Raw genomic sequence first — 12,200 nt, 5'->3', positions numbered from 1 at the left:
TGCATTTGTTTAGCGTCAAGTAGTCTTCCCCCAGGATGCAGGGTCCCGTCATTTCTACCACCCACACCGGAAAGTCCACTGTCTGTTCCCCCACTGTTATCATTACGTGTCCCCTCCCCCTCATTGGCATCAACTCACCGGATACTGTTCTTAGCAGTTGTGCTGCTGGCTGCTCCAGGCGCGTCCCCTCGGGCATCATGTTGACGTTCACCAGCGTTGCCGTACACCCCGTGTCCACCAGGGCGGCGCAGTATCTCCCCTGTATGTAGACTGGAACATGGCAGCCGTTCATCGCGCGCGGCCCGCTCTGCATGTTGACAGCTCCGGCGATGTCGTCTACTTCGGGGCCCGGCGGAGCCCCACCTCCCCGTTGCTGTCGGTGGGCCCCCTCCTGCGATGACGTGGCTACGGGGACTGTGGCATCGTAGACCCGTCTCGCCCCATCTGGACGGGCCCTGTGCCGTTTCTCTGGTTCCACGCTCTCCGGCGGCAGTCTGCTTCCCGATGTCCGGGGCGTCCACATCCCCAGCAGATCATGTTCCCTCTGGCCCAGCTGTTGTTCCGCTGAGTGGGCTGTCGAGCGGGGTTGGGCTGCAGGGTCGCTCTGCGGAGCAGTTGTTCTGTCAGCTGTTGTACTGACTCGGACAGTTCTTTCACCCTGTCGCCTTGCTCTTTCACCGTGTTGCTTTGCTCTGCCCAGGCCGTCTTCCACGCTGGCTCTTCTTGTAACTGGCTCTCCGCGGCCATTCTCACCACTGGGGCGGCCTCCATTATGCCGCTGCTCTTGTCCCAGCCTTCTACTGTCTCTATCTCCAGTGCCAGCCCCAGCGCTGCTCCCAATGTTTTCGGGTGTCCCAGCGTTACCTTCTGGCTTAGGCTCCGTGGCTCGATGGCCTGGACAAAGTAGCTTAGGGCTAGTCCATCCAGCGTCTCCGTCGGTAGCTGGCTGTATGCGCGCCGGCTGAGAGTCTCAATGTCCGTTGCCAGTGCACGTAGTGACTCACCCTGTCGTCTGCGTCTGTTACACAGTTCCGCGGCTACGATGGCCTGCTCCTCACATCGGCCGAAACGTCTCTGCAGGACCCCCATCACCACATCCCAGTCCTTTGTATCAGCTATTGCCGACACGCACGCCGTAGCCTCGCCCTCGAGGGCCATGACGAGGTAGCTGGCTCTCTCCCTTCTCGTCCAGCCATTCCAATCTGCAGCCTCTGTAAACTGCTTGCAGTATGCCTCCCATTCGACTTTACCGTTGAATTTTGGCGGGGTGATTTCCTTTCTTCCCCGCCGCTCGCCGTCCTTTGCCGCCTCGACCCGTGCCCCGTCTTTGTCCTCGGGCCGTAGGCTGGCTCCGCTGGGCTGTGGCACAGCCTCCATGGCTACAGCGGCAGTGTCAACCCGCTCAATCTTCACTCTCACCGGTCCCGGTTCTTCCGCTCCTTCTCCCGCCTCGCTAGCTTGCCTGCTAGCTCCCTTGGGCTGCGGGCTAGCTTCCGTGGCTACGGTGATAGCTCTGTCTGGTTCGGATTTTATTTTCACCAACCCCAGGCTTTCTGCTGTTTTTTTCTCTTGGTTCCCTGTGGTAGCAGCTGCGTCTACCCAGACATCTTCCTCCTCGGCCGGCTGGTAGTCTGCCCCGGCTCTTGCCTCTCCCGCCTCTCGATTGAGCCGCTTGCGCTCTTTCTTCAGGAACTTGTTAACCATTTCGCCAAATCTGGAGGCAATATTCACCGTTTAAACTTCTGACGCCAGTGTAACGTTCCCGGTATCTCATGAGGCAGAGGCTTCTTGATGGTACAAGGGTCTTTATTCACAGTTAGTTATATTACAACTCTCAGCGGTTGTCACGCTCAAAGCTAGCAGCTTTCCCTTCGAGTAGTGTGTGTAGACTGACGCGCATGCTCAGTTCACTCCGGAAGTATCCCCACAGCATAGTGTTCCCCAATACAACACTCCCACACATCAGTTCCTATCTGCAGTCGAGACACTACCAATGCTCACCCCTGTATGTGTACTGCTGATTCGCTACTGTTAGTTTTGGCGTACAGTGCTCTATAGCGCCTGCCAGAGGAGAGGAGTTGGAACAGAACATGACCGGGGTGAGATGGGTCTGTGATATTATGGATCCTTATGGATTGGGGGGAAGGGGGGGGGGGGGGGGGGGGGCAAGTGCTGAGGGGGCTCCTCCTGAAGTCAAGAATGAAGTCAAGAATTTGATATGGGAGCATCATGAATTTAGACAACAAAAAATGAAAGACTGGCAGCCTATGGAAAGTGTAACTGCAATACAGTTGTGTAGACTAATCTGATATGGATGATCTTGGTGTCAAATGATATATAGCTACATGTCTTATGACGAGGAATTCGATTTTTGAACATTAGAATTGCCCAGAAGCTTCCTTCTATCTCACACTTCAAGACTCAAATAAGAGATTGTCATGTTGACTTGTTGACTCTCATTTTGTCTTGTATCTCTGTAACTCTGCTGGCTAAAAACCTAACATCTGGCTTGTGTGAGGCTTCTGTTTGTTAATAATTAATCATTAAGAGGTAAATCAAAAGTATGCTGTCGTTTTATTATCTTAGCAAAATTTCACTTTCACAAAAGTACATTTTCTAGGCAGACAAGCTTTATTCAATTTGTATAATATGAAATCAACAATATAATCCACACTCCATACCAGTTGGTGGCGGTAATGCACCAATTCGTTGTTTGCCAACCGCCAATAAACCTTAACGAAGAAGAAGGAGGAGGAGGATGGCGCCCAAGATGATGATGAATGCAGCTAGAAGGTTCTTGAATGTTGTTGACATTTCCGGAGAGGAGATCGAGAAGGCGCTGAGGGATGAGTTCCCGCCGATTGAGTCGTAGAATGGACATAATATCGTGAATGGGAGCACTATGGGTGGATACATGATGATGAACACTTAAATAGATTCAACTATGCAGAATACATCAAACTCCAGTAGGTGGCGGTAATGCACAAAAAGCTGTTTGCCAACCGCCATAAAACAATAGAAGAAGAAGAAGAAGGTAGGCATTATTACAATATCCAAAAGACAGTAGGAAGAATGAGAAGCATGAGCAGAAATACAAAAGATGAAGATATCATATCAAGGATGAGATTTGGGCACACTGGGCTTAACAGTACACTTGGGATTATGGGAAAGCATGAGACTGGTAGGTGTGAATATTGCGATAGGCAGGAAACAGTAGAACATGTAATGATTGATTGTCCATACTATCAACAGGAGAGACAGATCCTCAGCAACAGATTGGAGAGCAATAGTATCAAGCTGGATTTAAAAACAATATTGCAGTTGAATTCAGGGAATGTGGGATATAGGGATATATTTTCATTTCTAGAAGAAACTGGACTAAGTAAAAGAATATAGTCAGGATAGTGTAGTGTTTTAGGAAACCATTCCGATCCACACTCCATTTCAGAAGGTGGCGGTAATGCACCATAAGTTGTTTGCCAACCGCCATAAAACACTAGAAGAAGAAGAAGAAGAAGAAGGAGAAGAAGAAGAAGAAGAAGAAGAAGAAGAAGAAGAAGGAGATAAACTGTGCTGTTAGTATGACTGGGAAGACGGAGAGGACTGAAATGGTGGTTGACGCTGCAAAGAGATTTCTGGATGTGGTTGATGTATCTGGAGCAGAGATAGATCAAATACTGAGAGATGCGTTTGTGCAAAATCAGGCGTCTGCTTCTGGAAAGTAATTATGAATGAGTACTTTGGGTGGATATGGGGTTATTTTGTTTATTTTAGTTCAATTAAGATCAGTTTAGGTTTAGTTCAGTAGATGGCGGTAATGCAACATTTTGGATGCCAACCGCCGTAAAACCAAACAGAAGAAGAAGAAGAAGAAGGATGGCGGCCGCCATGAGTAACGTGGAAACCATTCGGAATCGAGTAATTTTGGGGGAATTTGGCGTGAGAAATGTAAGCAGGTTGTTTATCGTGATTGTAACAAATTACTCTTATTGCAGCCAGTCACAGTACGTAACGTTATGGATCAAAAATATCTCGTGGGTAGACGTTTACTGTACGTTGCCAACCTGTTATGATCCCCGAGTATTAGCGTTAATTGAGTGACATACTTGGGTGTTTGACATAAAATACATTAGCTAGTAATTATGACAACAGTAATGTACCCGTAGCCTGAGTAACTCAGGCCCTGGTATGAAAAACTCTTGTATTTTGGGCTTTCTTTGTTTTCAGGTTCATACAACTGATTACCCTGGAAACTACCCAGGCTATGATGACGCTTGGGATATGCAAAGATTTCAAAAGGTACCGTAAACTACTGGGATATGTAGACTCACTGGATAGTTTATGGCTGTATACTTTATGGTCAAGTTTTAACGTTTTATATCTCACCCCGCTTTGCAGAATTTCAGAATTGATATAGTGGACCTGGATGACAATTGCATGGAGTTTGACATGGTAGGGATTGATGCTGCCATCGCCAATGCCTTCCGAAGGATATTACTTGCAGAGGTATGTTTTGCCCTCCAACCATGTTGACAGTTCATCGAAGTAGTCACATCAATGTATCATCTCTTCAGCTAGGCCTGCTTGATCCTAGCCCCAAAGTGACCTTACTACTGTACTCCGTATACTAATTACACTTGTGCAGTATTAGGGCACACTCAGCTCCATAAGGCAATAGGGGGAACGGCTGTTCAAAATGCTCTCCTACCCGTCTCCGACGTCCGATTGCAGATCCGAAGATATGATAGTCCTCCTACGGAAGCCAGTAATTTAGCCGGGGCGGTTAAAATGATACTGCTGCGTGAAACAACCGTTTAAAAGCAGTCTTTCCACAGCATGTGCTGAATTTAGGAGAGGAGAAGCTTCCTAGTGCCGACAGGAACTGTGGGAGTTTGAGTATTTCATGACATGTTTTGCTTCCCAGGTGCGCTGGATTTGATAATTTGATCACTGACTGAGCCGCCGTCTCAGTGTGACTGCATGTGTTGTTTGCTCGCTGCGTGCAAGCGGTGCACCATAGTGAGATCAAACACACCCTGCTGTAAATTCAGCACAGGCTGTGGAAAGACTGCTTTTAAATGGTTGTTTCACGCAGCAGTATCATTTTAACCGCCTCATAGATGCGAACAGGTTAGCTAAAAGTTTAGCGTCGCCAGCGAGGCCCCCCACCGTTTCGGTCAGGGTACGTTTCGAAATACCTCCAGGCCTGAAAAATGTTCTAAGGGAAACACTGGGGTCACTTTGGGGCTAGCTTAGTCTCGCTGGCCAGCCTCCTCTCCCTTCCGTGAGAGTCGTCTGGCTGCACGGAAACAGGCTACTGGGATAAGCCCTTCCCTGCTCTACAGCTGCTCCCCAATGGAGCAACTGTTTCAGTCGCGGCTAGATGTCCGCTCCCCGCTTATTACAAGCTCTGTTCATCATTGGCTCCGACCATGTCAATCAGAGCAGCTTCCGCTCCCTCCTCCCTGTGTGTCGCTGTAAACAGTGCCCTGCCACCTCAGTGAAAACAACAACGCTAACTAGCAAGCTAACGGCAGAAACCTACACGCTAGCTCGTTGCTACACGCTGAAAATGGCAAGTTGGATTGTTGGAAACTATTTTCCAAGGGCACTGCCGCCAAGCGCCGCCCATTGCAATCCCACTATGGAGACCTGCGCCGCCAGACTGTTCTCACAGTAGGGAGGCGAGGCTGGCCAGCGAGACTAGGGCTAGCTTGATCCATGCTGGCATAATATGATGATGTGATTCTTTTGCTGAATTGAGCCAGGTCATTACAGTAGTTTTTTTGTTTGGGAGGGGGGGTGGATGAGATACATTTTAATGTAATTCAATATCGTGTATCGCCGTGGAGCAGAACAATGATTAGAAATATATGTTACATTCTCATTCTGCTATTGTTTGTAATGACATTTTAAAATGTTTACGTTCTACAGCAAGACCAATCCTTTGCTGCACCGTCAGACTTTGTTGTCAGTGAACTGGTTGTATCGCATCACAAAGCCTATTTAGCATATTTTATTGTGAGATAATCATCATCATCCCATCCCTAGAAATGAGATGAGAATACTTACTGTACACTCACACCAGAAGCGTCATGAGCTACAAAAGCAGCAGGCAGTAATTCATTTTCAATGGAAGCTGGCGACGAGAGGTGTCAGATGCCGTGGCAGCAGTGTGAGCGGTGCAAACAATGCCAGCAACCAGACTGATGAGTTTAAGTTGAGCTAAGCTGAGCTGATCTGTATGCAAATTAGCAGTGATTCGCTGAAGCAGCAACCAATGATTTTCTTGCGACTGTAAATGCCTCCATATGTACTGAAGTTCTTATCAAATCCCCGACTGCAGTAGTTGTGGCTTCTAGCTTTTCAGTCACGTAACAATGATTTCTCAAAACCACAGACTGAAACACTACAGCTCTGACTAGCATGTACAAGTCACATTGAAATCAGTTTCCTGCTTAGTTGTGGAGAAAATGGTGTTTTACCACAAAAACTACAAACTTGATATAGTGGCCACAAATGGCTTGATGTCGGCGATCATGGTACTACTGGTCTGAGCGTACAGTTAGGATCCACTCAGCTTTAGATAACAACATTTTAGGTGTTTTCTGAATGTGTGTGTGTGTGTGTGAGCGTGTGTGTGTGTGGGTGGGTGGGTGGGTGGGTGGGTGGGTGTGGTTATGCTTTCCATTTCATGTAAATGTCTAATGATAACTTTGAATGGATTGTTCCTTTAAGGTGCCCACTATGGCTGTTGAGAAGGTGTTCATCTATAACAACACATCCATTGTCCAGGATGAAGTCCTTGCCCACAGACTAGGCCTCATCCCCATCAAAGCTGACCCACGCCTGTTTGAGTATAGAAGTCCTGGTAAAACGATGCACTTCACCATATGGACTCAAATATTGCCACAGTGCTTTCCCTTCACTCTCCGTCAATCTGTCAAAGACATTGGGTGAACATACAACTGCCGTAAATCCTCTAATATTGGCCTCGTCCAATATAGCTGTATCATGCTGAACCAAAATTCGCATTCCCATAAACTTTTGTTAACCACAGACCTTATGTTATGCATTTAAGTGAAATTCCAATTCTAAAACCCCATAGACTTTTCCACTGAAGAACCAAAATGGTGGCGATTTCTGGATAAGCTTACAAAAATACGACACTATTAGAGGATTTACAGTAATAAAGATTTTGAGGTTTTGGTTATAACTATTCCGATACAATAGATGCATATGGAGCCAGAGTGTGCAACACTTTTTTTCTACTTAAGTTCACTTCCAGTGGTCCGCACCTCACCACAACTTTTGGTGCGCCTTACTTTTCCTTTGATGTACTGATTTCCGTATACTGAAAAAAGAGCTCCAAGATGCCTGATCAATCAACAAACCTGGATCCTGACCGGATACGCCAAGATTAATTTGAATTCAGTCAACGCCAAAGAGAAGATATCATCTGCAGTGAATCTTTCTTTGATCAGACACTGCCACAGTCTACAGAACTCTCCAATGAACTGTACAACCTTTCCAGAAGCCAGGCCAAAACCCACCTACATGCAATCACTTTGAGTGATTACATCAGACCAGGAGTTATATATATATATATATATATTATTACCTCCTCAAAGCTAATGAAGACACGCAGGAGAAACTCACCAAAGAGATAAAAGAACTGAACATCAAAAACTTCAACTGAGACAAAAAAAAGATGCAAGTGAAGGCAGCATCTACCACTGGAGGAGCCCCCGAACACGACACCAACCGATACAAGATGCAAGTGAAGGCAGCATCTACCACTGGAGGAGCCCCCGAGCACGACACCAACCGATACAAGATGCAAGTGAAGGCAGCATCTACCACTGGAGGAGCCCCCGAACACGACACCAACCAATACAAGATGCAAGTGAAGGCAGCATCTGCCACTGGAGGAGCCCCCGAACACGACACCAACCAATACAAGATGCAAGTGAAGGCAGCATCTGCCACTAGGGGGAGCCCCCGAACACGACACCAACCAATACAAGATGCAAGTGAAGGCAGCATCTACCACTGGAGGAGCCCCCGAACACGACACCAACCGATACAAGATGCAAGTGAAGGCAGCATCTACCACTGGAGGAGCCCCCGAACACGACACCAACTGATGGAATCAATCTAGATCCATATGGAGCCAGAGTGTGCGCTGCTTTTTTCTACTTTTTCTACTATAACTGTTCCTGTGTCTGCAGAGTGAGGGTTAGAAACACATCATCAGCAACCATGTCCTTGTTTTTGCATGTATAACTTTATAAATAGAAGATTGTTTATGGTTTAATCTCTTTTCTCATGTAGCATGCATTTGTTTATTCCAGGTGAAGAGTCTGAAGAAGTGGAAGGTTCAGAAATAGACACAATTCAACTTCAGCTAAAGATTAAATGCAGCAGAAACCCCAGAGCCAGCAAAGACTCCTCAGATCCAGGGGAACTGTATCAAAACCACATGGGTACGTTTCAGGTTGACCACATGAACTTGATTATATTTACACCTGGTATTTATATGTCTCCAGTGTTCACATTGAGATCTGATTGCGATCACATCAGGCAAGCTCCATAGCGTAGAGCAGCAGAAAAACAGCGGTGACTGCTGTTGTATGTGGATTGAGAGGACGCATTGCGTTTACACTTGTGTTCAATGTGGTCACAATGCGTCCCTGACCACCTCCAGAGGTAGTTTGGCCGATCAGATCGCAATCTGTCCTCAATGTGGGGGGCGTTTGCACCTGTACTTTCAAGGTCAAGCATTATCCGATTGCAATCAGATCACAGAAAACACATGTGAGTGCCAGGTGTAAATGGCCTCTGTGATTCTTCCCCTTAATTATGTCTCTCTCTCAGTTTATTCCAGGGACATGAAGTGGGTACCCATTGGGAACCAGGCAGATGTGTTCGCTGATGCCAACATCGGACCAGTGCACGATGACATCCTGATAGCCCAGCTACGGCCAGGACAGGAACTGGACATTGTCATGCACTGTGTGAAAGGCATTGGTAAAAGGACTTTAAGCAATACTACACACAGTTTTCCTGGACGTTATTTGGCACTTGACCAGCATGAAAACCATAATATAAATAAATCACAAGCTGAAAATGTATTTTCTTAAAAGTTAATTACTTTAAATGATATTTACTTTTTTTGGAACCCAACTGATGGAATATGCACACAAAAAATATAATAATAATCCTCACGCATGAGTGTTTCAGAAGGCCAGCCCATTGCCTTTCTAATGTTAATCACTACATGAAAGACATGACGTGATGCGCACAGACATTAGATGCATTAGTACTATTGCAGAGCAACAATTTAGATCAATTTCTATACATTGATTAATTATTAACTGTCTATCCGGCCGTGATGATATTGTGGCGCTGCCACAGTTTATGTATTGAAAACAATGTCATGACATTCTACTGGTTTATTTCAGAATAAGGGCGTACTGTAAGTGCTCATGGGTGTGTCTAGTGCACCTACAGCCTTGTGACAGTCAGTCCATCCGCTGAAACACATGCTCTGGGGGAACAGCTGTCCTGGAATGCAGTGTGGAAGTGTCATTGGCCTATCTTTAGCGTTTAGCACACACAGTTTACCTGCGTTTTAAAAACCTGCATATAAGCGCGATTTTTTTTTATTGTAAACACAGTATTAGGCTTATTTTGCTTTATTAAGCTGTGTCTTGGCAAGCACTGTGCTATGGACCAGATCGTCCCTCTCGCTTCAATGTCCAACTTGTGTTTCAGCTGTATTTACTTCAACATCACTCACTTGAGCATTTTGTGCTGTATGACATTGTATGAATTTAGCCATTTTTCTTTTCATTCAGTTCATTTAATTTCCATCTCTAACACACACTCAACACCTGCAAGCTGTTGTCCACACTACGCTTTAGCAACGTTATGCAGTAAATACTTTTTTAAGTGCCCCCAAAATGTTGTAAGTGCCCCCATTTTTTAGACCGTGGGGGCAAAATTTGCACCCAAAATATTTTTAAAATTTCCTACACTGTATGATGCCGTGTTTTCATTGCAGGTAAGGACCATGCGAAGTTCTCTCCGGTGGCTACAGCCAGTTACCGCCTCCTACCCGAGATCACCCTGCTGGAGGTGGTGGAGGGCGAGAAGGCAGAGCGCTTAAAAGGCTGCTTTTCACGAGGAGTAATAGACCTGGAAGACCTAAATGGTAAAAATATACAAACAAGTGCATCATTTGTGATAACCTGTAACCAGATTGATGCTGGTTAGTTTATTGGGGCTGTTGTGACGAATGGTAGGCCAAGGCAGGCCTATACATGAGATTGAGATTGTGCAGTCGCTAATAAGGATGTTCATGAATAATCATCGGTCTGTTATTTATTTTGGCTCCTTGACAATTGGTTAACACAGTCATACAATGAATGGGCCACAGAAGTGAAATGTGCAGTGAGACCCTAAATTCTGTAAAAAAAACTTTTTTATAAAATGATCCATTGAGGTCTTGTGTTTTCCACCAGGTAAAAAGGTTGCCAAAGTTGTGAACAGCCGCCTAGATACGTGCAGTAGGGAAGTCCTCCGGCACGATGACCTGAAGAATCTGGTGCAGCTCGGAAGAATCCGAGACCATTTCATCTGTACGTATCTACAGAATAGGATTACATCAAACTGTTAAATGCCCATGAGTTTCCCATGTAACTAGGCTACTGGGGGCGAAAGATGGTTTTAGCGTTGGCCACACACGGTGCTTCTGTTTGTCACTTGATGTATTCATTACTCTTTTTGTATCTTTGTGTGTCTGTTTTGACCTGGCTGCATGATAACGATAATGATGCTGTTTTGACCTGGCTGCATGACACATTTCCCCTCAGACAATCAAGTTGATTGAATTTGAATGACTGGGAAGCGTAGAAATGACAACCTGTGAAAACACAGCATGACTAGTAATGTCCTAAATGTACATACTGGTACCGCTAGTTTGTTTTACTGTAGCTCTACAACTTCACGTCTCCCTTCTCCCATACAGTTACTGTTGAGTCTACTGGTGTCCTGCCACCCGATGTCCTGGTCACCGAGGCTATCAAAGTCCTGATGGCCAAGTGTCGGAGGTTCCTGAATGAACTGGACTCTCCAGACATGGATTGATGTGATTGTGCACACTCACACCCATCACAAAGGCAGTGACATTGATGATTGAAATAAACAACAGATTAGTATGGATTGTTTTATTGATACAGCAAATTCAGTGTAAGGGTTCTGTTGCAACATTGCTGTATTAATGAAATCTATTGAATTCCTCAAAGTAGTAGTTTGTTATGAGCGTCTTTTATTTGATTGACTTGCTTATATGTTTTGCCGTGTGTTGTGTTCATATGTACCATTTGTCACACTCTTGAAATGCAAGTTGCCAGTGATGTAATAGTTGAGCTCAGTTTTCTTTGTACAAAGTATGAAAAGCCTAGTATTTAATACAAAATGATCACATTATATACAGTATAATGGATACTTGTCCAGATCAGGGTAGGAAATTAACTTTTTTAAACAAGGGCTATTTTTACCACTGAAATATATTTCAGGGGCATTTTGGATCATTTCCAGGGCAATTTTATCAAATGTTGGGAAATACCTTAGTTGCACCTATGTAGCACGACAGACAAATCAATGACTCTTATCCAATCATATTTGATTTCTAAAAGTTCATAAACAATCACAGTTAACGATCCCCATTCCCTATCTCAACAACACTGTTGATTGTCTGGCATTTTATTAATGTACTTGACAAACACATAAGTGAACTAGCTTGTGCTGCCTGTCACTGAGGTAAATAACGCTAGTAGGAGGAAGGGCGGGGGTTGTACGGATGCCTAGCTGGCCGTTTTCCAGTCATGCTTTGCAATTACAGAATAATGTTAAAATACAGAAAGTATTCAACTCTTTATGGGGGCATTTAAAAGCCCCCGTCACCCCAGTTCCAAGGGCAATTCTAGATTTTTTTAGGGGCATTTTGCCCCAAGCCCTGCTAATTTCCTACTCTGGTCCAGATAGAGAATTTTCTGTAATATTTGCTTTCTAGTCAAATGTATTGCAGTCACAGGATGATTTGCAGAACATTTCATTTAGTAGTGTCAAAATAAACAATGGCACCATCTCATCGGTATCATAAAAGGGAGCTTGGACTCTGTTTCTCTGTCTGT

At 45.2% G+C, this 12,200-nt stretch overlaps 1 protein-coding gene across 1 annotated transcript; it reads left to right on the top strand.

Moving 5' to 3' along the window:
- The first annotated feature begins 3,857 nt into the window (after positions 1–3,857).
- polr1c (RNA polymerase I and III subunit C) lies at positions 3,858–12,155 on the top strand. Its single transcript, XM_083650400.1, has 9 exons — positions 3,858–3,948; positions 4,228–4,299; positions 4,399–4,506; positions 6,739–6,871; positions 8,355–8,486; positions 8,878–9,030; positions 10,067–10,216; positions 10,527–10,643; positions 11,033–12,155. The coding sequence occupies exons 1-9, from the start codon at positions 3,877–3,879 to the stop codon at positions 11,149–11,151; spliced, it is 1,056 nt and encodes a 351-aa protein (XP_083506526.1). The 5' UTR covers positions 3,858–3,876; the 3' UTR covers positions 11,152–12,155.
- Positions 12,156–12,200: the final 45 nt, after the last annotated feature.

The sequence above is a fragment of the Poromitra crassiceps genome (assembly GCF_964638095.1).
Source record: "Poromitra crassiceps genome assembly, chromosome: 14".
In the NCBI taxonomy this organism is placed as follows: Eukaryota; Metazoa; Chordata; class Actinopteri; order Beryciformes; family Melamphaidae; genus Poromitra; species Poromitra crassiceps.
This window is presented reverse-complemented; position numbering and strand designations above follow the sequence as displayed.